Source organism: Phoca vitulina, unplaced genomic scaffold (genome assembly GCF_004348235.1).
Source record: "Phoca vitulina isolate PV1807 unplaced genomic scaffold, GSC_HSeal_1.0 scaffold31, whole genome shotgun sequence".
In the NCBI taxonomy this organism is placed as follows: Eukaryota; Metazoa; Chordata; class Mammalia; order Carnivora; family Phocidae; genus Phoca; species Phoca vitulina.
The window spans coordinates 379,330-406,470 of record NW_022589734.1 but is presented as its reverse complement, the minus strand read 5'-3'; the positions used below and the strand labels follow the sequence as shown (position 1 = coordinate 406,470).

Genomic DNA, 27,141 nt, shown 5'->3' with positions numbered 1-27,141 from the left:
AATAGTAATTCTCTCGCTCCATTTCTCTCTCTCAAATAAATAAATAAAATCTTTAATAAATAAATAAAGTTCCCACAAGCTTTATTCCAAAAATAGATATTAAATAATGTTACAGAAGGAAAAGGAGCTGGTGTTGGGTTCTGTTTATGTCCCCTCCCCTTTACCCTAGTTCTTCTCGTGTCTTGCCTGTTTTTTTTGGCATTTTCTTAGAATGGGGATCTTCTAGCTCCTTGGCCTTATAATAGTGGGGAGCCACCTCCAGAAGCCAACTGCTCTCAATCTCCAATACCTACAAGAGGAGAGAAAAAATCAGTAGGATTCCCCTTTTTCCAACCTAGACTCTAATGTATGTGTGATCAAAAAAGTTTCTTTCTTCCACCTTTGACTACAGGGCTAGGGGAAAGGTGCCAGGCTCTAAATACTATATACCCCAAGGGCAGACACATCTCTACACGTCATTCAGAATCCCCAGTAAACCATCCCTAAAAAACCTGATCATAAAGACTGTAAAGTACACTCAGGACAGAGATCCCATCTGCTTTGTTCACCATTCTCACCCCAGCATCTGAAACACCAGGATAATAGGCATTCAAATATGCACTGAATGAATATGCAGTTCTTCAGTCTTAGCAGATGCTGACACAACTGTCAAGACACAATGCTCTTCTGTTTTATCCTACCTTATACCACTGTCTTCCTGTTTCTCTGCCGGTCTCAGCAACTTGAACCTGGGTTTTTAGCTTGCGAGGACTCCCCCTCCCCCCCCCCCCGCCCCTGCCATCTTCACTGTCCTGGGCAGGGGAAGGTCCCCTCACCTGTCTCATGAACTCCTTGGTGGTCAAGACAAGTTCATGGTAGAGCAGCCAGCGTGGCTGTTCCTCGAAGAGGGAGGAGTTGGGGTGAATGAACACTGTCTGCCGCTGTTTGACCGTGCGGTAGCCGCTCCGGGTCAGCCGGGCCGTGTGGTAGAAGTAGCCAGCGGTGATGGCCTGAGGGGCGGGCAGGAAAGACAGTCACCCAGAAAGCCACACACCTGGGGACCCTAACACTCACTGCCTTTTTAGTTCAGGCTTCTGGAGAATCAGATAGGTAAGGAATGCATGAAGAACCCATTGAGAAGGAACCCAGTGGTCTGGGGAAGACAGCCCAGAAGAGCACACCTTCCACAGGGTAACAGGGCCGACCCTCAGGCTGGAGGGACTGCTGCAGGCCCCCAGAGCAGCTTTGCTCTGCAGGCGGAGAGGGTGTGGGTGACAGGGAGACTAGGCAAGCGCTGACCTTGCGGACACGGATATAGTCCCCCTGGCAAGAGCTGAGACCAACTTCCACGCGCTCCAAGAGCCCCTCCAGCTGTTCCCGCACATCCCGGGCTCGGCGCATCGATCGGAACTGTACAAAGTTCTCATAGCACCACTGGGAAGAGTAACCACTCTCAGCCCACTGGGAAGACGGTTACAAAAAAAGTGGGAGTTTAGTGTACAGAGAAACAGAGCTCCCCAGGCCTCTGTCCTTCCCGTCACCCAAGCCCCGTGACCTGCGTATAAACGTTCAGCAGAACCAGGTGGTCTCCACCAGGGAGGAAGAAGTTGACCCGGGCGTTGTCGGCATGGACAAGCTTGTCCTTGGGCCGGTAGAAGATGGAGCTGTTCACACACAGCATGGCAGCCACCGTCAGGATCTCTTCCGAACAGCTATACCTGGGGCAGGAAGGGCGACGCGTGAGGGCTCCAAGGAAGACACACAGGAACAGACACACGGGCAGGGGAAAAGTGATCGCTGTGTGTAGGTGTGTCCTCACGTGGAGACTGCCGTTGGGACAGTGGCTACAAATCAGAGCGGACAGATTCTGGTGGTGGCGATGGCAGTATGGGTGTCGAGGAGGTGGGCTATCCGTGCAGGTGGGGACAGGAAAGCGCTGGGGACTTCTGAGGGGAGGAAGGACTTCTGCAGGAGGAAGGGGTGTATCGTGCATCAGGGAAAGACAGCACTTCAGGTTCATGTAATGACCTCTGCCCTCAACTACAGCAGAGGACTGGCATTTAAAGGTGGTCCCTCCACAACTACATCTAAATGTTAAGAGCCCCAAACCTTAGGAAGGAGAAAGTCCCCAAACCAGTCCACACAGCACTCCTCACATGTGCTAAGTCTTCCACATCCATTCATGCCCCCAAATTTTGTCTGTCAATCTTACTCATTTGGTAAGTGTCTTACTGCCCCTTTGGAGCCTCAAAAGGGGCAGTAAGAGTTTTCTAGTAACTTATTTGTTAAAGAATAATACAGTAGGGAGAAAAAGAGGAAAAAGAGCAAGGTAACAAAGATGGCGCCATGGCCAGTTTGTGTGCCGGGGGCCCAGCCGGGTGGCAGGGGTGGGGGTGGGGTGTGGCGCTTACTTCTCAGAGGCCAAGATCATTTTAGATAACATGGGGTCCACCGGTAGCTCTGCCATCTTTCGACCAGACTAAGGAGAGGAAAAAGAATTGAGGCCAGTCCTCCCTCAGGTGTCCCTCCACCACTCAAGAGGTCACCCCAACCCCTTCATCCTGCCCCAGCCCACGCTGCCCTCCCACCTCACCGTGGTGAGCTCCCCGAGGTGGTTGAGGGCTCCCAGAGCATATAGCTGCTCCAAAGCCAACAGCAGGGTCTCGTACGGTGGAGGGTCCAGGAAATCAAAGTGCATTAGGTCATGGATCCCTGAGGAAAGACGTGAGGGGCTAGAACAGTTTCTCTGCAGGGATCAGTGACTCTAGCCCCACCTCCTTCCTCTCTCGGGAGGACCGGGGGACCCCAAGTAACCTAAGCTCTTGAGCAGCAACACAACATTGCCCAGGCTGGTCCTCTGGATCTCCGGCACGGTGGTCTCCTCCAACTCGTGCTGATAGGCCCAGGCCGTGTACAGGCGGAAGCACTTCCCGGCAGCCACCCGACCGGCCCGGCCAGCCCGCTGATTGGCTGAGGCCTGGAAAGGAAGGAGAGGCAGGCCTGCTGACAATTGGACAGGGAAAAGGGAAAGACCAATACTGATGCAGGAAATCTGAGCGGAGGTAGGCTGCTTATTCCCTGTCCTCTAAGCAGCTCCCACAGGCTTCTGGGTTGAACCTTCCCCACGGAGACCCTGCGGGAGCCCAGCCAGGCTGACCTTGCTGCAGGGCGTGACAGTGAGGGATTCCATGCCCGTGCGAGGGTTGTAGCTCTTCTGCTTACAGAACCCTGGGTCCAGCACATAAATGATGCCTTCGATGGTGAGTGACGTCTCGGCGATGTTCGTTGCCACAACCACCTGAGTGAGAGGGTGCAGAGTCACCCGGAGACCCCACCCACCACGTGACCTAGAAAAGTAATCCTGGAAGATTCGAGTAGAGAAGCAGCTGCAGATAAAGGACAGGAGCCTAGGGGATTAGCATCTAAAGTCAGGAGAGGGGGACAAGGCCAGGCAGGAGCGAGGGAGGGGAGGGATGAACAGGGACATAATGTGGAAAGGAAATGGGAGAAGAAGGTTTAGAATTGTTTTCAGAGATGGGAGAGGGGGTCCAGGTCCCTGCCTCCATCTTTCCCACCAGCACTTTCACACGCATCCTCAGCCAGGACTTGCTGCAATAGCCTCCTCATGTGTCTCGCCGCCTATACTCCTGGCCCTGCTGACCTGGCATCATTCTGGCATCCAGATGGCCCTTTAAAAATGTAAACCTGTCACATCACTAACCCCATCCATCAGCGGCTTCCCGTCCTCCTCGACAATTATATGCATCCCCTTAAGGCCCTGAGTCCTCTAGCCCTGGCTACCTTTCTGCCCTCACCTCCGAGCATTACGGGCTCCCTCGCTCCACTCCTGCACACTGCTGCTCCCTGGCTGGGTCGAGCACTCTCCTCCCTCGGGTCCTTGGCATGAGCTGTCCCCTCTACTGGACACCCTCACCTCCCAGATATCAGCCTGGCTCCCTCCCTCACTGGGTTCAGGCCTCAGCTTCCCTTTCACCTTACTGGAGGAGAGGCCCTCCCTAGACCCCAAGGAAAATACCTTCCTGCCATTCCTCACTCCCACTCCCCTGGGGTCAGTCCCCATCTCCTCAGGTGGCACTGTATCTCTCCATAGCACTGGTCACAAGTCAGCATTGTGTATTTACGTGTCCACTGGCTCCTAACTTACATTAGACTGTATGCTCTGTGAAGCTAGGGACTTTGCTCTGTTCATCATTGTATCTTCATTCCCTAGAACAGTACCTGGCATGTGGGAGGGGCTCGTTCAATATTTGTTGAATGGAAGTCTCATCTTTGCTCAAAACCCTTTGATTGCCACCCAATCGTCTAAAGTCCAAATGCTTCCAACTGCTATCAAAGGCCCTCCCCAATCTCAGTCCAGAGTTGTTTTCACCATGTGGACCGTCCCCTCAACCTTCTAGATTACACTCTGACCTCAAACATACCTTAGGCCTTGCTCTGGAATTCCCTACCTTTTTTCTTAAAGATCCAGATCAAATCCCACCTTCTGGCACACCAAGGACTTCCCTTCTCTGCGCCTCCACAGTGCTGACTTACCCAGGCACGCATTTGGCTGTGTCTCAGTTCATGCTGAGTTCATGCTCTCCCCAGCTCTGGAGGCGAGGGACTGACTACTGCTGGGCCTTGTAGCTGCAGCAGGGCCCAGGACACATCTTGCATAGGGCAGGCACATAGTCTCTCTTTCACTACTAGTTGTGTGAACTATAGGGGTGAAGAATGTGGGTTTCTCCAACTGACCTTTCGTGCCCCAGGGGGTGTGGGCTGGAAGATACGAGCCTGCATGTCAGAAGGCAGGTTGGCATAAATGGGTAACACCAAGAGCTCCCGGATTTTGGAGCCCAGGCGGCGGCAGCGATCCTGGAGCATCTCACAGGCGGCCTCAATCTCCTCCTGGATTTGGGATGGAGAGAGCAGTACAGGTCCCGGAGTGACCTAAGGCCCACATGCCAGCTCCGTCTGCCCCTGGGACACATCCTTGCCCCTCCCCCCACGTCTCACACCTGTCCCGTCAGGAACACCAGGATATCCCCAGGGGGCTGGGTCACATGGATCTGCAACACAGACACGACACAAGCCTCCAGGTAGTCAGCCTCTGGAGCCTAGGGAGGAGGAGGAGAGGGGTCACAGCAAGGCCATCTGTTTGGGAAACTTCGTCTTCTCCCAGCTCGATAACCAGTTTATCCCAGTTCCGTTTTGGACTCTCCAATTCCCCTTCCCTCCTTGGGACAACCCTCTCCAAAGGCCCAGGCTTTGCCACCTCACACTTAAGCCCACCCTCCCTGAGGGGAGCACCTTGGTATAGAAGATGTCAACTGGAAACCTGCGTCCAGGGATTCGGAAGACAGGGGCGTCATCAAAGAAGGTGGAAAAACGGGCAGTGTCCAGTGTGGCTGAAGCCACCAAAACCTTCAGCTCAGGCCGGAAGCGAGCAACATCTTTGATTAACCCAAAGAGAATGTCTGTGTGTAGGGTCCGTTCATGAGCCTCATCTACCATCACCACACTGGGGAAAGAACAGGGGAGCAGTGAGCCAGGGAAGTTGGCCAGGAGAGGACAACACGATCCCCTGGACGAGGGCACAGAGGGAAGCAAAGAGCCAAGGGCGAATGTGGGAGGAGGGGGTTCCAAAGAGAAGCCAATCACCCCAGTTAGGGAAGACAAACAGAAAGTTAAAGAAGACCAAGACCCCGAAGTCTGCAGCTCATCCCAGCCTGGAAGACAACAGTCAAGCTTTGGAGGCCGGAAGCCAAGGCCAGGACAAGTCAGACATCCTCTCCGGGTCAGAGTTACGGGTCTGTTAGAGTCAACAGAAGTAAGTGTATGTTTTAAAGGGGAGAAAAAGTGAGAGCAGGCCTCTTTGAATAAGGCTGGGCTCCCCGGGCTGGCTGGGAATGAAGAGCCAGACCCGAGCCACCATGATTCCAACAGCCTAGGAGCTGTCGGGCATCCCTGTTGGCCCTGCTGCCTCCTTCTAGGGACAGGGACCGGGTAAGCCTTTCTACCCCAACCTTAAGAGGGCTCTGCAGGATTTTTGGTCTCCTCCTTAGTTATCTGGGTGCCACGTCTTCTTTATCCTTGCTCAAGTCTTTGGATTTCCAGGTGACAGCCAAGCCTGCAGGAGCTCACCCCTGACTATGCTGGTGAAGTCCCCAGCTGTTCTACAAAGCAGGCTGGCTTGATAGGAAAACCCTACACCCCAAACACTCTTGCACTGGCTAGCCTTCCATGAGTTCTGAGATTTTTGCAAGGCATGTAAAGGCTCAAATCATATTTGTCCTATTGCTCCATTTGTGATCTTCTAAGACCAGAACTTCACAGCCTCCTAAGAGTTGAGAAAGCTCGTATTGCTCGGCTGGCCTGACCCCACCACCAGCCACGCATAGACCCCTTCTCCTCCAAGCCACTCCAAGACCTGGGCCAGAGGCCCAAGAGTGAGGGCCCCAGCACACCGACAGCCCCTCCAATCCCCACCACTCCGGCTCCGTAGTACTGCGCTGAAATCTGTCTCCCTGTAACCTCTCCCATCATTGCTAGTTGTGCTCTCTGGGGTCACGTGAAACAAGTCTGACTTTCCATGTGAACCAGGAGGTCTCCCCTGAGTTTCTCCTCTCTAAGCTGAACATTCTAAGTTTCTTCAAAGGGTCTTCATGTGGCTTTTTAAGTCTCCACAGCACCGCTCTACCACCCTGGTGTTTTCTAAACTCTGGGGAGCGAGGGAGAGGACTTCTCTGCAGTCTCTTCTACCTCATCTCCATGGCACCTGCAGGTCAGTCCTCGGACCGTCCACACCATAAAGATTCAAGAACTGGTAGGCTAGTCAGAAGACAAAGGCCAAACTAGCTGGATGAGAAGAAAGCAGAGAGAGGCCAGAGATTAAAGGAGCCAGAGGAAGGTGCTGAAGGTGAGGAAGGCAGTAGACTGGGTGGAAGAGAAGCTGGTGGCTCTCTTGTGGGAGACGGGAACCCTATGCATACCTGTAACTTGCAAGGTCGGGTTCAGAGAGGAACTCCCGGAGGAGCATCCCGTCCGTCATGTAGCGGAGGGCAGTTCGCTCTGATGTGCAGTCCTCAAAGCGGATGCTGTAGCCAACCTGTCAAAAGGGCCATTAGCGATCGAGATTGGACTGGTGCTCCCTGAAGGGAGTGCAGGCCTAGGGGATGAGGGGTCAGTGCCTGGACCTGTGGTGTGAAGCCCTGCGCAGTGTGGGGTACGTCTCAGACCCTAGAGGCTCCCCTCCCCCCTCAGTCCCCATAGATCTTACCTCATTCCCAAGCTTCACACCCATCTCCCGGGCCACCCGGGCAGCCACACTCATGGCCGCTACTCTCCGGGGCTGGGTACAGGCAATCTTCATTCCCTTCTTTGTGTAACCCTGAATGACAAGAGGTTTTCCCTTGGCTAAATACGCTCCTGGGGGTAAGGGGGGGCACCTGGGTGGCTCAGTCAGTTAAGTGTCTGCCTTCGGCTCAGGTCATGATCCCAGGGTCCTGGGATCAAGCCCCGCAGCTGGTGCCCTGCTCAGTGGGGAGTCTGTTTCTCCCTCTCCCTCTGCCCCCCCCACCCCCGGCTCATGCTCTCTCTCTCAAATAAATAAAATCTTTAATAAATAAATAAATATGCTCCTGGGGCCCAAGATAATTCAGAGAAAGAAGGTATAAATGTACAACAGGGCAGGGGAAAAGGAGGGAACAGAAACTGAAAAGCAGACCACCAGGGCAAACATAAGGATGGCAGACCCTAGGGCCCTCAAGGGCGTCCTCACCCAGCCCTGAGAGTCCCAGTCTTTTGGGTAATCACATTCAGGCTCACCTAGATTTGAGTTGGAAAAGGACAGACCAGCTGGGGCAGACCCAGAAGCAAAGGGGAACAAAAAAAGGTGAAAAAGCAGGAAACCGAGTCCTCTGACTCCTTGTTCTTTGGCCCTTGCAGAGGAACGATGGCTGAGCTGGTTGGTGTGGGAAGGTCCCCAGCCCACCATCTATCCGTCTACAGGTCTTTCCGATAGGAACGTTGGAACTAGACACAGACATGGTAGCAGAAGTGAGAACAGAAACATGAAAAGGGTTTGTCCTTATTCTTAAGAAACTCACAATTTAGTGGAAAAGACTAAATGACTAAAGATGGAGAAGCTAAGTGACTACTCAAAACATGTAAAAGGAGGTCTGACAGGACTGTGCTTGTCAAGGGTCAGTGCTCGGCAGCCTGGAGGGTGCGGATAACTGTACCTCCTCAAAGAGATACTGCGGGATCTGGGTGGTCTTCCCGGAGCCCGTCTCACCCTCGATGATGAGGACCTGATGATCAGCAATAGCTGCCAGGAGCTCCTCGCGGAAGGGGAACACTGGGAGGCTACGGCGGACAGCCTGGATGGACTCCTTCTGTTGGGCCTGGGTTGGAGGCGGTGGGCCTGATGGCTCCTGAGGAGAAAGAGGGGCGTGAGCTTCAGGGCCGGCTTCCCAACCTCCTTAGAATGTCCCAGAGTTCTCCCGTTCACCTCGTCGCCCTGGAGCTGAGTGGCCCGGACAAACTCGATGGTCTCCTCTTCCTCCAGCACCAGCTGATACTTGGGCTCCTGGGAAGCAGCATCTCGGGCCCCAAACTTCAGGGATGCTGCCCCCAGCCGGGCCTCCTCCCAGCGTCGCTGCTCCTCCCCAGGGGCGCCTGATTCCTCCTCCACTAGATCCATAGCTCGTGCTGGCTGTGGAAAGAAGGACATGTGAAGACAGAGGAATGCCCTCTTCCCAGGCCTCTCCTTCCCGGTCACTACCCCCACCCACTGGGAAAGGCAAGACAAAGGGGTCAGCCAAGGCACCATCCAGTGCCCTGAAGACTTCCCTCCCCTCAGCTTGGGGAGCAGGGCTGAAGTGGACTCCGCTTTGCCTCACCTGGCCTCGGGTCTCCTCGGGCATGTGGTAACGATTGGTGGCCTCCAGCTTCTCCTGCTCCCCAGCCGCCCGGTACTCTCGGGCCAGATCCCGAACTCGCCGCTTGTATTTGAGCTCCCGCCGTTCATGTCGGCTCAGCTCCACATCCCCAAAAAGGAACTCCTCATCAGCCAGCTCTGCCTCCAGGTCCTCAAGCTTCTCTCGCTCCCGCTTAGCCAAGTACTCTCGGCGGGATTTCTTCCGCAGCTCAGGGACCTGGGTTAGGACAGGGCAGCCAAATCTTCATCTCGCTGGGACAGCAACCCCTTCCTTACCTGTCCGTAAGAGTTACAAATTCCCTGACAGGCCAGCAGTGGCCCTTGGCAATGTCCAACCTGACTAATGGTGTGCCCCAAGCTGGGCCCGTCTGAAAGCCACACACTGACCCTACACACTATCTTCTAGCAGCACAATCCTGCTGGAAGGTCCTTCTGGACAGCCTCACCATCTTTGTCAACATAGATACACTAGGGCAATTATTTGAATATTTTAGATTTTCTTCTTACTATTTTATTCGACTTAGTGGAAAGGAGGAAAACAAAAGGGCTAATACCAGCATTTAGAAGCACAGGTCTAAAACTGAAAACAAGTGGGACTATTAGAAACCACTGGATGTGGGCGCCTGAGTGGCTCAGTCGTTAAGTGTCTGCCTTCGGCTCAGGTCATGATCTCAGGGTCCTGGGATCGAGCCCCACATCGGGCTCCCTGCTCCGCGGGAAGCCTGCTTCTCCCTCTCCCCTCCCCCTGCTTGTGTCTCTCTGTGTCAAATAAATAAATAAAATCTTTAAAAAAAAAAAAAGAAACCACTGGATGTGCCAACAGGAGGTAATCTTCAGCCTCAGTTAGATGCTCCCTGGTCTGAAATCAAATGACTATAGTTTGGGAAAAGGGGGAAAATACACTATATACAAAAAACTGGAAGTATAGCATCAGAGAGTGTTATAAAGCAAGATGTAATCAGAAATGCTTAGCCTCTGGGACTAACGTCTCCCCGATTCATACAATGTGTCATCTGGCTTCTACATGTTTCCTTTGATAGGTGCTTTTCGGGACACATTATGGATGATAGTAAAAGACTGGGCACATCCGTAAGGCCTTTCTCAGCTCTCACCATGAGCCCTCCCACTGTGGCAACAGTGTCTCCTCCCTTTGATCAAAACAACGTCCTCTACTGTGGTGGCAAAACCTCATCAAGCCCTCTCCTTGGGGGCCCCAATTCTATTTAATTGCTTGGCTTTTCTTGTTTGTTCTATGAAGACTTAAAAGGAGCTCATGCTCATGATCTGAGTACCACAATCAAATACTCTTTCAACCTGATGGAGGGAGCAGATGCATGTTCTTTTAAAATATGGGCAAAAAAACCAGGGCAATTTGAGGGGCACCGGGATGGCTCAGTCAGAAGAGCATGCGACTCTTGATCTCGGGGTCCTGAGTTCGAACCCCACACTGGGTATAGAGATTACTAAAAAAAAATAAAATAAATAACCACCAAAAAAAACAAAACAACCCAACTCAGTGCAATTTATCAAAAAGAAAAATGATATGCAACTATAAAATACTGAGAAATAAAAATTCATGAGTCCAATGTGACACACATACACACAAAAAATGGGAAAAAAGCTTTTGTTACCAGTGAGGTGACTGTTACATCAAACTCCTTTCTCTCAAAATTAGTAATTAAACGTTTGCTCTGCCTTTTTTTTTTTTAAGATTTATTTATTCGTTTGCTTATTTATTTATTTTTCAGAGAGAGAGAGCATGAGTGGGAAGGGGAAGAGAGGGAGAGAGAGAATATCAAGCGGACTCTGCGCTGAGCTCAGAGCCCGACGCAGGGCTCAATCTCCCAACCCTGAGATCATGACCTGAGCTGAAATCAATTCAGATGCTTAACTGAGCCCCCCGGGTGCCCCATTTGCTCTGCCTTTTAAGAAGGAATTGTAGCTCATGCCTAGTTTTTTTTTTTTTTAAAGACTTATTTATTGGGGCACCTGGGTGTCTCAGATGGTTAAGTGTCTGCCTTTGGCTCAGGTCATGATCTCAGGGTCCTGGGATTGAGCCCCACATTGGGCTCCCTGCTCAGCGGGGAGTGTGCTTCTCCCTCTCTCCCTGCCTCTCCTCCTGCTTGTGCTTTCTCTCAAATGAATCAATAAAATCTTTAAAAAAAGACTTATTTATTTGAGAGAGAGCGAGAGAGCAATGCAAGCAGGGGAAGGGAAGAAGATGAGGGAGAAGGAGAGAAGCGGACTTCTCCCTGAGGGCAGAGTCCCACGTGGGGCTGGATCTCACCACCCTGAGACCATGACCTGAACCGAAATCAAGAGTCTGATGCTTAACTGAGTCACCCAGGTGCCCTGCTCATTCCTAGTTGTTAAGGAAAAGTTCTTCTTTACATAAAAAGCTTAGCCAATAAATGTAGAAGGAATGTCAGGCTCTAAAAATCACCTTGTTGCAATCCCCAGTGAAATAGCAGATTTAGGAAAGGATTAGTAGTGGTTATGCTAAAACCATTAGATGGGGCGTCTGGGTGGCTCAGTCGTTAGGCAGCTGCCTTTGGCTCAGGTCATGATCCCAGCGTCCTGGGATCGAGCCCCGCATCGGGCTCCCTGCTCGGCAGGAAGTCTGCTTCTCCCTCTCCCACTCCCCCTGCTTGTGTTCTTGCTCTATCTCTCTCCCTCTGTCAAAAAAAAAAACAAAAAAACCCATTAGATGAAGGGCTGTTGGCAGAAATGCTCCCTGCACTAACAGGTACACAGTCAGTGCGTTCCCCCGATGTGGTGTAATGTGAAGTGCACATCGCCACCCAAGAAGTGTTCTGTCACAACTTTTTAATCTGAGTTGAGGCAAGATTTAGACTCAACTTCCACTTTAAAGGAAGCAGGGCATAGAAGAACTCAACACCAAAAGGTAAGAGTCAGATAAATCCAGAATGTGGGGCATGGTACAAGATGAGAGCGAGAGAGGATAGGAAACAAATAAACATAAGAGACTGAACCACCGGATGCAATGCATGAAACCTGACTGGGTTCCGGTTTGGAAAGAGCAGGTACTAAAGACATTTTGGGGTAACTGGGGAAATTTTATTGTGCACAGGTTCCTTATTGATACATGAGAATTACTGTTCATCTTCTGGGGTATGACGATGGCACTGTGGTTTTAGAGGACAGAATCTTCATTCTTAGGAGAGACATACTGATGGGATAAAATGCCATGATGTCTAAACTCCTTTAAAAAGCTGAGAAAGAAAAAAAAAAAAAAGCCCACACTTACACGGCCATGGCAAATACTACACATGATATTAGCCATTTCTGAATATTAGTAGTTTCTATATGAGAGTTTATTATATTTCTCTCTTAACTTTCCTGTTTGTTTGAAAGTTTTCATGATTGAAAAGGAAAGAAAAAATAAATTCTGGCAAATAAAAACATTGCGCCCATACTGACAGATGGCTCAGAAGTCTCTGACCACAGCCATTCTGTGGGGTGGGTCCTGAGATGGCTTGGCCAGGAGAGACCTGAGTTCCACTAGGCCATTTTTAGGACATCAAGAGTCTCAAAATTCTTTTGAGAATCTGAAGTGTGACCTTACTTGGGAAGACCAGGCCTTTGGAAAACCGCTTACCCTACCAAAACTCACACCATGACAAGTTCAGTTCATGAATTACAAGGGCTGTGTCCCCATTCAGAAGCAAGAAACTCAGAAAACTAGAGGAAGATCACTAGACCATGTTTGGGATGGAGGGATTAGGTGGCAGGAAGGTATCTGGAATTGGGTGTGCCCAAGCTGACCGGACAGCACACACCTCAGCAGTGGGACGGCTGCCCTGCCCCCGTCCTCCAGCCAGCCCCTTGGATGTTCCAGCTGACCTCTGATTACATCTCCTTAAATCTCAGGGCAAGCTCACATCTCCCTCACGAACACAGTGTGATTCAGATCCTAAGGAGTAAGACGGTTTGTGGGCAGCTTCTTCCCCTCTACAACTTAAGTAAGTCCTTGGCAGGCTCCTGTCAACACAGACCTGACAGCCCATCAGCATCCCCACTGTACTTCCTTTGTGTCCTTTTTCCCTACCCCAAACCACTTCAAAAGAAAGTTTTTTCTTTTGCCTTCTGACGGTTGGCTTCCTGGGCACTAGGACTCACCATGGCTTTCCGGTCTTCCTCGGCCATCTTGAGGCGCTTCTGAGCCTCTTCATAAGCCTAGGAGAAGAAACCAAGAGTGGAGCGCTGTAAGGCCAAAACCTCCCACAGCCACTCCCCCTCTAGAATCACAAGGCTCATTCAGATTTACCATTGCATAAAGAAATGGCCCTTCTCAGTGAGGAATCTCAAGGGCTACAGGTTCGGCAGAGGGTCGCCAGAGCCAGAGGACCCACAATGGTCCTCTTACTATAGAGATGAACACCACCAGAGGCCATCCTGGTCTTCCCAGAGATCAATATCTCTGCAATCACACCCAACCTCAGATTTGACCCAGGGATCTTCCTGCGGATTTACAGAACATGCTGCTCTTATGTACCTTCTTGTCTGACCGCTCCAGGACATTGCGAGTTCGATCCTTGTCCCGCTGCCGAACCCGCTCAGCGAAGGCATCACGTTCCTCCAGGTCCTGAAGGCGCTCTCGCTCGGTCCGCTCCCACTCATCCTCCGACTCTGGCTTCCCAGTCTGCTGTTTACTCCCCCTGCAGCCCAGCCCGAAGGATTACATAAGGCCTCCTAGGAGGCTTATCGCCCCCTCATCCCCTGTCCCATCCTTTCTCATTCTGACTTACCCTGTCTTTCTCTTCCCTTTCTCAGAAATCTCTTCCTCCTCTTCTTCCTCCTCCCGACATTTCTTCCTGAGGTGTTTCCGTTTTTTACGCTTCTTCTGGTGACTGCTCCCAGCTCTACCTACGGTCTCCTCGCTGCTCTCCTCACTGTCTTCCAGCAACTTATAGGATCGGTTCTTCTCCAGCAGGGCTCGTGCCTCTCGCTCGGCCACCCGAGCTGGCTTTTCTACCACTGCCTTCCGTGGTACCTATCAGAAGGGAAGATAATGGGATGTGAGCAACTCCTGATCTCTGCCAACCTACTTTGCCCCATTCCGAATTTAAGGAATGACCTGATCTTAAACCAGCCTTGTCTCTTTTCCCCATGGCTTCACACCATGTTCATCAGCCTGAATTGGGCTTCTCAGCTTCTGAATCTCCTTGCAGTCATTCACTTAACAAACACTTATTGAAGCCTGTGTGATGCACCAGGTACTTACTAGGGACCAAAAGACAACAATCCCTGCCCTCATGGAGTTTATTTTACATTCTCAAAACCAATTCTCAGTTGTTCAGCCTCTGTTCTTCACCACGACTAAGTCATCCCAATGCAAGAACTGATACGCTACAAGAACTGGTTTGCAGAGGCCTGTCATAAGCTTGGCACTGTACCAGATTCCAGAATACATGCTAAACAGATATACATAAAGTCCCTATGCTCATACCACTTAGGTTCTAAACTCATCTCCCGCCAGGCACCAGATGTGACAACCAAAGCAGGCTATTTGCCATTCTATGAACATGCTGAACACTTTCTCTCTTCCATATACTTAACTAAGCACCTGTTCTGTAAGGTGCTGTCAGGTGGGAGAAATACAAAGACAAGAAATACAGAGTCCTGTCCTCCAGGAGCTCACCTTTACAACTTTATTCCTTCCCCCTTCTCTATCAGACAGATTTTGGGGAATCTTTGGGGCTGCTTCCCCTGATCACTACCCCTACCTTTTTCTTTCTTTTTTTTTTTTTTTAAAGATTTTATTTATTTATTTGACAGAGACACAGCGAGAGAGGGAACACAAGCAGGGGGAGTGGGAGAGGGAGAAGCAGGCTTCCTGCGGAGCAGGGAGCCCGATGTGGGGCTCGATCCCAGGACCCTGGGATCATGACCTGAGCTGAAGGCAGACGCTTAGCGACTGAGCCACCCAGGTGCCCCACTACCCCTACCTTTTCTGCCTACAGCACTTCTCACACATCTTTTCTATAGCCTCACTATTCAAAGTGTAGCCTGTGGACCATGGGATTCACCTGGAAACTAGTTAGAAATGCAAAAACTAAGATCCCATCCCGAAACTACCTAATCGGAATCTGCATTTTATTTTATTTTTTTTTTTTAAGATTTTATTTATTTGACAGAGAGAGAGAGAGCGAGAGCAGGAACACAAGCAGGGGGAGTGGGAGAGGGAGAAGCAGGCTTCCTGCCGAGCAGGGAGCCCGATGTGGGACTCGATCCCGGGATCCCAGAATCATGACCTGAGCCGAAAGCAGACGCTTAACGACTGAGCCACCCAGGCGCCCCGGAATCTGCATTTTAATAAGGGTCCTGGATGAGTCGCATGCATATTAAAGTTCGAGAAACACTGCTCTACAACATTTAACGCTCCTTGAACTTCTTCCCAGAGCTGGACGTCCAGCACGTAGCACAGTACCCAGGCGACAACGGACAAAAGCTAGGTGCTTGCGAACTGAGCTTGCTTAATTCCCGGAAGGACAGTTAGCCCAGCCTCACCTGGACGAATAACCTGGGGCCCCTCCCCTGCTCCGCCTCCTCTCCCGCCACTCCCACGCCTGGCCCCGCCCCGCCCCTCTCGACACCTTGTTCCAGAGCCTCAGGGCGAAGTCCCGCGCTGGCCCGCTGAGGTCCAGGGTATCGGTGTCTCGCAGGCGCTGCACAAACTCCTCGGCCGAGGCGCAGCGCTGCGCGGTACCAATCAGGAACTGGGCTACGTGCCGCTCGCTCAGCCCCAGCACCGAGTGCAGCTCGTCCTGCACCCAGCGCTCCAGCCCAGCCGGCGTCGCCATGATGACCCACGCTGGCCCGTTTCCGGCCCTGAACTGTCTCGAGTAGCCACGCTGGCGGTTGGGCCCGTCGGAGGCCCGGAGGCCTGGAACCCTGGGCTGGAGTCTGAGTTCCGCAAAGGACTTGCCTTAGGACCTTGGGGTTCGGTTTCCGACAGCCCGAAACCGTCTTCCCGGATCGGGGAGAGCGGAAACGGCTGGTCATTTCCGGCCTAAGCACTACGGTGGCCGAGCGAGTTCAAACTTAACGGACCCGCACGTGAAGCTCGGGGTAAAACATTTTATTTCCGCCTCCAGTAAGTCTCTCTGTCGCCCTCTGATGGCCGGCCTGTGAATGCCTCGCTCATTCAACAGACGCTGTGTGCTAAGCACAATTTTAGTTGCTGGGGATATGGCAAGGAACTAATTAGACAAAAATCCCTTACTGAAGGGAGGGGGGGGAAGACAAGATACATAATAAATAAAACATATAAGTCCTATGGAGCCAAAAATAATGCAAGGTTTATGTGTTGGGGGGAGATTATATCTCAAATTGGAAGGTTAGGCCCATGTTGATGAAAGATTAGCCCATGCTGATTAGGAGTAACCTTTGCTAGTACGGGCACCTGCGGCAGGAATGAATACAGGTTAGACATAATCGGAGACCTCCAAGCAGGAAGAAACAGGATCTGGGGGAAAAAACCAAAGGTGCCCTCTTTTCTTGGTGCTCTCAGAAAGGTGCCCTTTTTTTTTTTTTTTTTTTTTTTAAGATTTTATGCATTTATTAGAAAGAGCACGAGTGGGCTATGGGGCAGAGGGAGAAGCGGACTCCACACGGAGCAGGGAGCCAGACGTGGGGCTCCATCCGGAGACCCCGGGACCATGACCTGAGCTAAAGGCAGACGCTCAACCGAATGAGCCACCCAGGCGCCCCAGAAAGTTATTTTTCAAAACCTCCAACTATGGAATGCGTAAACTGGGTTCTGTGTTTCTGCTAACAGCTTGATTAATTCACTGGTGGTGCTTATAAGCAGAGCTGGGGCGCCTGGGTGGCTCAGTCGGTTAGGCGTCTGCCTTCGGCTCAGGGCATGATCCTGGAGTCCCAGGATCGAGTCCAGCATTGGGCTCCCTGCTCAACGGGGAGTCTGCTTCTCCCTGTGCCCCTCACTCTGCTCATGTTCTCTCTCTCTCTCTCATTCTCTCTCAAATAAATAAAATCTTAAAAAAAAAAAAAAAAGCAGAGCCTATTACCCTACTCTGCTTATCTGATGTCGATTTGACCCCGCTTCATACTTCTATGAGTAATTGGACTTACCAGACGCTACTGTTGGGAAATGAAATACTGCTATTCCAATAGCTCCTTAGCATTGACTTCTTAGATGCATTGTTTTGTTTCTGAGATGGACTGTGGGCACCCCTGGCATCTCAGAGCCTCCAGCCTCTCTGGTTTCCTAGGTCAAAACTGATAAGGATCTTTACCTAATTAGCTACTAGTGTAAGCATTGTTTCCCTCCATACTCATACCCTCTCTAAACTGGCTCATTGTTTTAACACCTTCGTTGTTCCTTTGCTAGTAAATTAAAGACTTTGGTATATGTTTAAGATCAATTTGTCTTATTTATTTTGTACTTAGTAAAAGGGAGTCTCCTCTGACTAAGCTGAGAAAAATTCCTGTAGTGGTAGGACTACAACTACTCAAACATGTCTTTACTACCCTAGCAAACTGAAAAAACGAAGAGAAAAAAAAAAAAAAAGACCTGATAAGTAAACTATAGACCTGCCACATTTGTAGAAGAGAGAAATTCTTTGAAATGGGAAAATCTCCCAATTAACTATAGTTGGGCAACAAAGCCATGAATTATCAATGGTTCTTAATTAAACCTTTAGGAATATAAAACCCATTGTCTATGAGAGACCCTTTTTCAGGAAACTACATATACTCTATTGCAGCAGTTTTAGGCTTATTATTTATGGTCCTGAGTCTTGGAGTAAATGCCCCTAGATTAGCCATTGTTATACACGAACTAGCTGGCTGCTTCTAGCAGGCTTCTAAGTAAATACTGGAATCCTTCAATTCGGAGTGTCCTCTGCTTCCAGTATTTTAGCTCTTTTCATCTATTCATATAGTTGTTCAGTCACTCATTCTAGTAATCACTTTGCAAGTGTACTAGGAATAATTTTGTGCGGCGTGGGGATGCTTCATTAAACCCGACTGACGGTCTGCTCTTGCGGCACTCCCAGCTTAGCGGATTCCTCCTACCCTCCCTCAAATCAGTCCTTTTCCTGCCAGTCCTTTGAGAAACAATGACGGGGCTCTCCCAGAGCCCTTTCTTGATGTCAACACTGAGTTCCTGTTCCATCTCCATCATTTTTCCCTCCCGCAGCCCTGGCCACTACCTCTTCATGGCCAATAGGAAGATGGGAGAGGCTTGGAATGAGGAACACACAGCCTCCCCCACCAGCACTTTTTTTGCTAAAGAAGGAAAAGCAGCAGGAGAGTTGGAGAGATCTCCATTTTATTATGGAAAACTTAAAAAACAAACAGGCAGTGGATGAGGAAGGAGAAATGGGGAAGACGAATTGAGGTGCCTTGTTAGTCACCCCTCACCCTTGCAATTCAATTCAGTTGTGGACCACTAGGAGGAACAGAATTAAATAACTGGATGGGGGTACAGGGCTAAGATTCCCAGCCTTCCTTCTTGGGGAAAACTGAGGTACAGTAATACTGAGCAAAAGTGGAGGAAGCCACGCCCCCAATGAGGCAACTGCCAGGGACAGGGGGGAGGGTTCCACATGGACTCAACAAGTAGGTATGGTTGTAAACCTGGGACTTTGGCAGGTGGGGCTGGGAGCTAATGGGGTTTGTAAACCAGGCTGGTGGTCAAGAGAGGAGGCAGGAGGTGTAAACAAAGGGGCAGTGGCCTAAGGAATAGGAAGGAGAGGGGCCTGTAAATGGAGTGGGGGCAGGCTATCCAGGATGAGTGCTTAAATCCTAAGAGCCCCCAGGGGGTGGTGGGGAGTCAAGGGAGGCTGAAGGGAGAGTGTACCTGCCCGGGGAGATGGAGGAGGTGCTCCCACCTCCAGCCCCAGTGAGCACTGTGATCCTCCTCAGGACTTGATGCTCACTTTTGAATCACCTCGGATGCCACCAGCACGTCTGACACACTCATACCAGGGACCTTTGGTGAGGGTGGAAACTGGGTGACTAGCTCTGCCCCCATAAACAGGATGAGGAAAGCAAGTTGGAAGATGTTGGTTGCTCTTCCCGGCCAAGCTCATGTTCGGGGTCTCTCTGTTCTCAATCTTCTGGGCTCCAGGATCTTCAGTTCTGGGAAAGGGTGGGTATAGGCCCTATGTTGAAAGAGGGTCACCTCCGGCAGGACTCATCTGTGGGAGAGGAGGCAATAATGGTAGAGAATGAGTGAGGGCCTCTGCCCCCCATCTTCCCCACTTACTCTCTGCACTGATCTTCCATGCCGAGCGCTTGCTGCTGCAGGAACAGTGGCCATCACGCATTTAGCCTGCGTTCTGTGCCAGGCCTTCTTACAACTTGTTTAATCCCACAATAACCCCCGATGAGGCGAAGTCATTTGATGTCCAGCCATAGTTCCAAGGGGCTTCACAAAAATTACTGAACCCTCTCAGTAAACCCCAGGAGGTGGTTATTATTAACCCCATTTCATAATTAATAAACGGAGACCAGAGGTCAGTGCTTTCCTGGAGGTTACATACACCACAGGTAAGAGACAAGATGGAATTCAAATGCAGGCCTGTCTGAACCAAACCCTGTGTTTTAACCACACTAGAGCGCTCAGAAAGAGTCCTGGTTTTGAAATCTGGAGACCCCTTGTGCACTTCAGTTCCCAAGACCTCGATTTCCCCACTTGTAAAGGAGCGGGTGGGGCTAGAGGTCAAGTCTCTTCCAAGCACCAACGTTATTAATTCCTCCCCTTCCCTCCTGGACCGCAGTGTCCGCTCTGAACACCAGGGGGTGCCCTCGGCCAGGCCGAGCCTTCGCTCACCCACGATCAGGGCCTTGGTGCGCAGCCCGCCCTGGAGCTCCCGCTGTAGCAGCAGCAGGTCCTCCTCATCCTCTTCGTCGTCGGGTTGGGCCGCTGGGGGGCTGGGGGCACTGGGAGCCTCAGGCTCCGGGCCCAACTCCTCCAGCACCGAACTCTCGGAGGGGTATTGGTACGTGGTCTCCAATGCTGTCTCGCTGAAGGAGATCTTGAGCTGAGAGTGGGAGAGAAACAGGGAGGCCCCGAGTTTAGCCCGGGGAAGCTCCCAGGGGGCACATGCAAGGTGGGGGAGGGGAGCTGGGTTTGGGCACCCTACTGACTTTGCCCTGCGCATCCACTCTGGGACCCAGGGGTCGAGTTTTCCTTTTGACACAGGCTCTCTAATCCCAGAATTTCCCTCTTCTATCCTATCATTTCCAAAATATCAGACTTTGGCCTGAGCTTTGGCAGAGGTGGCAGAGGTGGGTAATACAGGACTCGGGTCCCTACTTTTTAGACTGTGGGTGGTGGAAGAGTAAAAAGAAATGAAGATACATGAAGATAACTCCCGTAATCAGAACTGACTCTTTGGGCATCGTGAGGGCAACCAGGAAGGCTTCCTGGAGGAGGAGGGAAGTTTGAGCTGGCAGGAAATAGCTGGCTGGAGGGAGTCCCAGGCAAAAGCAAAGCCAAGCACGTTGGTTTCCACACCCTCAGCCCCTTGAAGTTCCTGGGAAACCCAGGACCCTGGACACCTGTGCCCTCCTGCTCGCCTCACTCCTCTATAGCTGGAGTGGACCGACAACAAAGTGGGGCTGGGGCCTGGGAGGGAAGAAGAGACCTATCAAAAGGCCCAGAGGAAACAAGACTCTCCCCTAACATGCAGGGGAGATGGGCCCTAGAGTCCCTGCAAGGTACAGCTGGGGGAGGTGACAGGGGCAGAGAGGAAAGTCCATGCAAACACAGGTTGGGGTGGAGAATGCACCAGGAGAGGCATGCAGAGACACAGGCAAAAGGCCAGAGGGGACCTGGAGGGGGCAGAAAATCCACAAACACACTGTCCCAAGAGCAGGCGAGCCCCAGCTGTTCTCACTGCCTTTCTACCCTTCCCCTTGCCCTTTTAAGAAGCTCAGGGGGCAGGTGGCAGAGTGGGATTAACTCTGGGAGCCAAAGCGATTAAGGAGACAAACAGGAGGATTCCATGTGAACTACTTGGAAAGGTCCGGATGATCTACTCAGGCCTTCCCAGGCACCTGTTTGGGAAACTCAGGGCTTGGGCCCTGCATCCTTGCATCTCCGCATGGGCTGGGGTGTGAGAAGAGAGAAGCCGGGAGGGTGGCTGGACAGGTGGATGCTAAGGGCTGTATGGAATGTGAAACCTGGGTCACGAAGGGAAGCTGGAACTCAGAGGCTCCAAACCATGGTGGGGGCCGGAAGACTGGTAGGGCCATCTCACTGGGAGGAAAAGCCAGAGCCTGACTAAGGCCCACAGGGTAGTCCCACTGTGCCATGCCCCACCTCACCTCTCATCTGCTCTCGCTCTGGCCACCCTGGTCAAGGTTCCTCGAAGCAGGGGCACTCCCGTCTTGGGGCCTTTGCACTGGCTATTCCTTCTACCTGGAACACTCTTCCCCCAAATAGCTCCATGGCTCCCTGTCTCCCAGTCACCCTATTTAAAGTTCATATTCACTCCCCCAACTTTCTGGTCCTCAAGGTTCCACTTACCCTGTTCTAATTCCCCCCCCCCCCCATACTCATTTACCACCTTCTAACATATCAGAGAACTTACTTATCTGATCTTGTGTCTGCTGGCCATAAGAGCATGAAAGTTGCTACAGGGAGTAAGGAAGGGTTGGTCCAGACCTCAGATGTGGTCCCCACAGAGAATCAACACTGGGGAACAAGGTGGGAGGTACACTGTCTGTGCAGCTGCTGGTAGAAATGAGTGACAGCAACCAGACCCCTTACATCCCAGTTTTTCAAAAGGGACCACTTCTGGTTCTGTTACTGACAGATTTACCCAAACTTCTGGGGCCCCCTTTGTTTTCTTTTCACATCCCCTTTTGGGATAACAAGCTCCACAGTTTATTATCCACTCTGAAAAAGGATTCATTTTATTTGCTCTCAGTCATGTTTTCTTTCTTCCCCAACCCTGCTTCTCTCCTCACCGCCCCCTTCCACCCCTCACCCCCGCCCCAACTTCTGACTGGGCTTCTCAGGAATGCATAGACTGCATGGGAGTTGGGGCGGGGTGGGAGGGGTGGGGGGGGACAGAGGGGTGTGACTCACTTGCTCCTCTCCCATCAGCTATATAAAGTCACAAGGGGGCCAGAGAGGGGAGGAGCCCATCTCTCAGCTAGAAGGGCCTCTGGGGAAGGGCACCAGCCACAGGGCAGGGCTGGGATTTCTCTCCGTGGCAAGGATATGTTTGATGGCATTAGCTTGCAAACAGAAGTTATTTAGGGAAGGGGGGGCGGTCCTCTGGTCCCCAAGCAAGTGGGTTGCGTCAGAGCTGGGACAAGCATTCTAGTCCCTGCTGAGCAGGGTGCAGAGAGAGGGGAAGGAGGCCTGACAGAGGGTGGAGGGGGAGGTGTCTGGGTCTAGAAAACTCTGTGCTGCTTCTCCCCACCCCCACCCCCAGAGCAGCCAGGGCTTCCTTATTCTCTCACCACATCCTGAGCAGTTCTGGCAGGCCCAGGGCCCAGCGGTTCCCCACTCAGCCCTACCAGCCTTCCGGCCCCCACCCCCAGGCTTCCTGTTTGGGTGATCTGCTTCCGGCTCCCCTACTCCCTGACCTAGGTAGGGTCACTATCACAGGTCCTGCCCTGCACTCATATGGTCCCCAGCTTTGGGCCCCAAACTTCATGCCTCCCTCTGCTCTTCCTCCCCAAAGGCACAGGCCAACCTCAGTAGCAAGTGACTTGTCTGAACAGCTCATCCTGGCAGCTCCAGACCCACCTCCTTACACCTGCCCAGCCCGAAGGGGACGGGGTTGGCAGCAGTCCGAGTGCTCAGGATAGACGCTGGTACCATGGCTCAGGATGGGAGCATGAGCTTCACATGAAGATGAATTGGGGGACCAAGTGACCCGCAAGCTCCATCTAGGTCTTTGGTCCCCATGGTTTCCCACTGACAGGACACACGAGAAAACCAAATCTGAGGATGTCAGATGAGATGAGGACTGGAGACTAGGAAGGGCTTCCCAGTTTCTGGGGAGATGTGTTAGGCGCAGGGACCTCTCTCTCCTTAGAGATTTTCAAGCTGGAAACAAGTTGGTGTGTAAGGAATGGGTTGGGCTGAAGCCAGGGCGAGAAGCCTGGCTGCTCCCACTTCCTGCACTTTGTCCTTTTTCCAGTTTTAACCTCTGACCCTCTGCTGGCCTCAGCCCCCACCCCTGTCCTCAACTCCCATTGTATTCCCTGCTCTCAGCACCGTGCCTCCAAATTCACTTCTCTCTTCTGCTACCCCAAAGGGAGGGACAGGCCAGGGCAGCAGGAAGAGAGGGGAAAAAGGGGAAAACCAACTGCTGAGCCAGTCCTGGGGAGGGAGGGGAAGCCCAGGGAGGAAGGAAGAAGGGGAGTAAGGAGCGGGGGTATTTTGGAAGAAGAGAAGGCTTTTCTTGTCCCAAGAGAGAAGGGAGCACTGTCTAAAGCAGTGGCCCAGCTGGGGCTGTGCAACCCTGAGGTCACCCACTTCAAATGGCCTCTGTGTGCGCCTCTCCCATGGAGCAGACTCGGGGTTCAAAAGTCTTCTCTCTGCTCTCCAGCCCTATTCCATTCCCCCGCCCCCACCCTAGGACGTCTCCTCGTTCAGCTCTGGCCTGCCTTGGAACTGAGACCTTCCTCCACTCACTTCTCCCTGCCATTTCTCCCTAGAACCCCAAAGCCACCCCCTGTGCCTCTTGAGGCTTCCTGCCCCAACATTCACTCCCTTGGAAGGCTGTATGTGCTTTCAACCTGATGACCCTGCTCTCATAGATTCTAGGCTGTAGCCTTGGTTCAGGTCTCCCACCAGAAGAGCTGCGTTCGGTCACAGACTCAGAGGAAAGGAAGGGAAGAAATGGGGCAGCGGCAGGGGATGTGGGGGGAGCTGAGGGGGCGGGGAAGATGGGACCCAGAGCCTGAGGGAATGAAGAGTGAGCAGCCTGGGCACACCCTGTGAGACACACCCAGGGGCAGCACTTGATTTGGGGCAGGATCCTTGGGCTTGGAAATGAATGGAAAATGAACTCTCTAAGAAGGAAGGGTGTGTGTAGAGGAGGAAGGGTGGCGGCAGGAATTAACACGAAAGAATAGAGGAGGACAAGAATACAGGGATATAAAAAAGAAAGGAGGCCGGAGAGAACCGAGGAGCGGGCTTCTGAGAGGTCTGGCTTGGCTGCTCCCTACCTGTTTGTGGTGCCTTTCAGGGGACCCCTTGGCAAGGCAGCTGCGGCTGAGGCGGAGGTAGCCCCCCAGAACCAAGATCTCCTCGGCAGTCGGGTACCGCTTCTTCCCAGCTCCGGGGACCGCCGCATCAGCTGTGGCTGGGGTGCTGGGGGTGCTGGGGGCCGCAGGGGGCACGGGCCGCCGGGGGTTGACTGTGAAGGTGTGTCCACTGCGGCGAGGGGCCCCCACCCCCGGCCCTGCCTTCACCCCATAGAACAGACGGTTCATGAGGGGATCCCCAGGGGACTGGGGAGCAGGTGGGGCTGGGGGTGGGGGAGACAGAGGGGCTGCTGGTGGGGGCCGGAGATCCACTGCTTCCTCTTCCTGCCTTCTAGAGCCTCCAGTCCCAGCGTGCTCTGGTGGGAAGGGGGAGGGCACAGAGCTGTCGTTCTGCAGGGTTCTCAGAGGCCTGCCCTGAGCCCCCGCCTTTTCCTTCTCAGCCTCCCCTTCTCCAGCCTCGGTACTAAGAGGCCCCAGATACTTCTCAGCAGACTCTGGGGGGACTGGTTTCTGAGTTTGAGTCTCTGTGTCCCTGGGTGTCCATTCTCGAACCTTTCCAGAGTTCAGGGTCCATTTCCATCCTTCTGTCAGCCTCAGGCCCCTCTCACCATCCTCCACAGGGCTGGGCCTTTGCTCTGCTGCCTCCGCTTCTCCGGAGCTGCTGTCTGGAGCCTCCCTTGTCAGGGTCTCCGGCAGCTCTGTAATCTCTTCTGAGGCCAGCCTTGGAACTGGTCTCTCTTCTTTTCTCCCACATTCCTCCGAACAGTCTTTTCTTTCTTCTTCTGAGCTCAGCCTCCACTCTGATGCCTCCAGTTGTACCAAACTCTGTTCGTGAGACTCTCCAGAGTCAGACCTCCATTTATGGGACTCTGTCAGCCCCAACTTCTGGGTGGGCTCTGCTGGGCTCAGTCTACTTTCCACCACCTCTTTTCTCCTGGGGCTTTGTTCTCCAGGCTCTGCCAGTCTCAGACTCCACTCTGGACTTTCTCCGGGGCTCAGCCTCCATTTCCGGGCCTCTGACAGTCTGGAGCTCCTGTCTCCAGCCTCTCCTGGGCTCTGCCTCCAGTCCAAAGCCTCTGAAGGCCTGGGGCTCAACTCTCGGGCTCCCCCTATCCCCAACCTCCTCTCTCTGGCCTCCCTGGGACTGAGCCGCTCTTCTTTGGACTCTCTTCCCTTGGGGCTCTGATCCCGCATCTCCCCAGGGCTGGGTCTCCGCTCCCGGGCCTCCAAAGGCCCAGGCCTTCTCTCTGCAAGTAACTCTTCATTCCGCTGCTGCTGCTGCTGCTGCTGCTGGCGCTCCTGCCGAATGAATCGGTTCTGGTGCACCGGCCCAATGGCCTCTAGGAGGACAGCCGACTCATCTGGGTCTGGAGGTCCAACCTCTGTAGTCCCAGGTGCAGGGCTAGGTTCTCCAGGAGACAGACCAAGCTTGGCCCGGCGGCGCTCCAGCAGCCCCCGCTTCCAGGCTGGCATCTGGGACAGACGCTCCCGTTCTGCCTTCTCCCGGCCACGAAGGGCTGCCTCCTCCTGCCGGCGCCGGGCTAGCAGCTGTAGCTTCCAGTCTGGGATGGTGGCCATGGTCGCGCTGAGGTGAGGGTGGGGAGTGCTGGGGCCAGAGAACAGGAAAGAGAGGCTCCAGGGGGTGAGACTGGGGGTGGGGGGAGAGGAAGTAGAGGGGGAGAGGTGGGACACAGAGATGGGCACAGGAGCTGAGGGTAAAGACAGACGGAAGGAGTGAGAAGATGGAGGGCAAAGAAAGGGGAAAACAGAAAGTGAAAAAGCTGTGGGCCAAGTGGGGGTGGGGTCGTGGCCCTGAGAGGAAGAATAGAGATTCAGGGCAAAGAGGCAGGAGTCAGATTTGGCAGCGCAGGGTTAATGGTATCAGAGACAGTCCCAAGGATGTGAGAGGAGAGGAGGGCGGAAAAAGAAGTCGGAATGAGAGAGGAGAGAGAAAAGAGAGGCCGGGGGTGAGGGGGGTAGGGTTCAGGCGAGGTTTCCCCACCGTTACCCCAGAGGCGGTTAGAGTGGGAAGGGAGATCAGGGAATCCCGCCCGAGAGGGGGTGGTGGGACCTGAGGGGATGTCGGGGAGGTGAGGAGGGGCGGGGAGTGGAGAGGTCTAAGGGAGCAGGGGAATCAGGGGGCAGAGGGGAAATGGAGCTCCGCGGGCGCCCGGGCGCGTCTCAGCGCGGTCTCGGGAGGTCCCGGCTCCCCTCCCAGCTCCGCTCCGGCCACGCCTCTCCGGCCCCCCAGCCGCCACCCGGCACTCCGCCCCCAGGCAGCTCGAGGCGGGGGGGGGGGGGGGGAATACCCTCCCTTGGGGACTTTCGGAACCCGGGTGTCTGGGCTGCCAGCACGTTCCCAGAACCCTGGCGTCCACCCCCACCCCGTCCCGTCCCCGCCGCCTGCCTCTCCCACCGGCCGGGCCCGGGGCCGTGGCGTGCGGAGGACCCGCTCCACGGCTCTGCTCTCCCGAGCCTGCCAGTCCAATGCCCGGGTCTCCGCTCTCAGGGAACCCTGACATAGCCGGCCATTCCCACCCAGCTCGGACCGCTCAGACAGGCAATCTCGGCACAAAGAGGAGACAGCCCAAGGTCCGGGCCGGGGACGGGAGACAGGAGACACCCCCTCCCCAAGTCTGAGGCCCCTCAGTCAACTCACAAGCCAGCGGGGCTCCCAGGGGAGGGGGTGCGGAGGAGCCTGGCGTCCGGAGGGAGGAGGAGAGAGGAAGAGGAGGAGAGTGGGACCGAGGGAGATCCGGAGACAGGAGGGAGGGGAGGAGGGAAGGAGAGGAGGAGGAGGGAAAGAGGGAGTCGAGGAGGAGGGACGGAGACAGAGACCTGGGGGCCGGGCGGGGGGCGGCGACCGCTTTGTCTGAGGACAATGGGGAGAGGAAAGGGGGCGCGGGGCGGGGCCCGAGGGGGCGGGGCCTCGCTCCAGAGACCCCCGCGTGGGGCTAGGCTCGCGGACTCCCCTTTTCCCGCCGCAACCCCCGGCC

At 53.4% G+C, this 27,141-nt stretch overlaps 2 protein-coding genes across 4 annotated transcripts; both read right to left on the bottom strand.

Annotated features, from left to right (window-relative positions):
* Window positions 1–32: 32 nt before the first annotated feature.
* DHX16 (DEAH-box helicase 16) lies at window positions 33–15,985 on the bottom strand. 3 transcript variants are annotated; one of them, XM_032424926.1, is made up of 20 exons: window positions 15,538–15,985; window positions 13,690–13,934; window positions 13,437–13,599; window positions 13,061–13,117; window positions 8,883–9,137; window positions 8,492–8,695; window positions 8,223–8,414; window positions 7,259–7,369; window positions 6,972–7,087; window positions 5,290–5,500; window positions 4,998–5,096; window positions 4,735–4,887; window positions 3,137–3,277; window positions 2,794–2,956; window positions 2,573–2,691; window positions 2,391–2,458; window positions 1,535–1,697; window positions 1,279–1,440; window positions 816–989; window positions 33–289 (listed from the first exon to the last, which is right to left on the bottom strand). In XM_032424926.1, exons 1-20 carry the CDS (start codon window positions 15,742–15,744, stop codon window positions 161–163), a joined length of 3,132 nt encoding a protein of 1,043 aa, XP_032280817.1. In that variant the 5' UTR covers window positions 15,745–15,985; the 3' UTR covers window positions 33–160. The 3 variants fall into 3 exon arrangements, with proteins under 3 accessions (XP_032280817.1, XP_032280818.1, XP_032280820.1); XM_032424927.1 differs by having other exon boundaries at window positions 4,998–5,048; XM_032424929.1 differs by lacking the exons at window positions 8,223–8,414; window positions 8,492–8,695; window positions 8,883–9,137; ... (2 more) ...; window positions 13,690–13,934; window positions 15,538–15,985 and adding an exon at window positions 7,807–8,204.
* Window positions 15,986–18,225: 2,240 nt separating this feature from the next.
* Window positions 18,226–26,405, bottom strand: PPP1R18 (protein phosphatase 1 regulatory subunit 18). Its single transcript, XM_032424974.1, has 3 exons — window positions 24,107–26,405; window positions 19,743–19,953; window positions 18,226–19,107 (listed from the first exon to the last, which is right to left on the bottom strand). The coding sequence occupies exons 1-3, from the start codon at window positions 25,721–25,723 to the stop codon at window positions 19,088–19,090; spliced, it is 1,848 nt and encodes a 615-aa protein (XP_032280865.1). The 5' UTR covers window positions 25,724–26,405; the 3' UTR covers window positions 18,226–19,087.
* Between the last annotated feature and the right edge of the window lie 736 nt (window positions 26,406–27,141).

Bases quoted from the DNA above. Each gene is read 5' to 3' on its own strand.
- DHX16 (XM_032424926.1), bottom strand. From the start codon at position 15,744: ATGGCGACGCCGGCTGGGCTGGAGCGCTGGGTGCAGGACGAGCTGCAC. The intron at 13,600-13,689 runs GTAAGTCAGAAT...GCTGGGCTGCAG, and splicing joins AAAGGGAAGAGAAAGACAGG to GGGGAGTAAACAGCAGACTG. The intron at 7,088-7,258 runs GTAAGATCTATG...CCCTTTTGACAG, and splicing joins GTGTGAAGCTTGGGAATGAG to GTTGGCTACAGCATCCGCTT.
- PPP1R18 (XM_032424974.1), bottom strand. From the start codon at position 25,723: ATGGCCACCATCCCAGACTGGAAGCTACAGCTGCTAGCCCGGCGCCGG. The intron at 19,954-24,106 runs GTAGGGAGCAGC...TCCCACTCTCAG, and splicing joins CTGAAAGGCACCACAAACAG to CTCAAGATCTCCTTCAGCGA. The intron at 19,108-19,742 runs GTGAGCGAAGGC...CCTCTCCCACAG, and splicing joins CACCAAGGCCCTGATCGTGG to ATGAGTCCTGCCGGAGGTGA.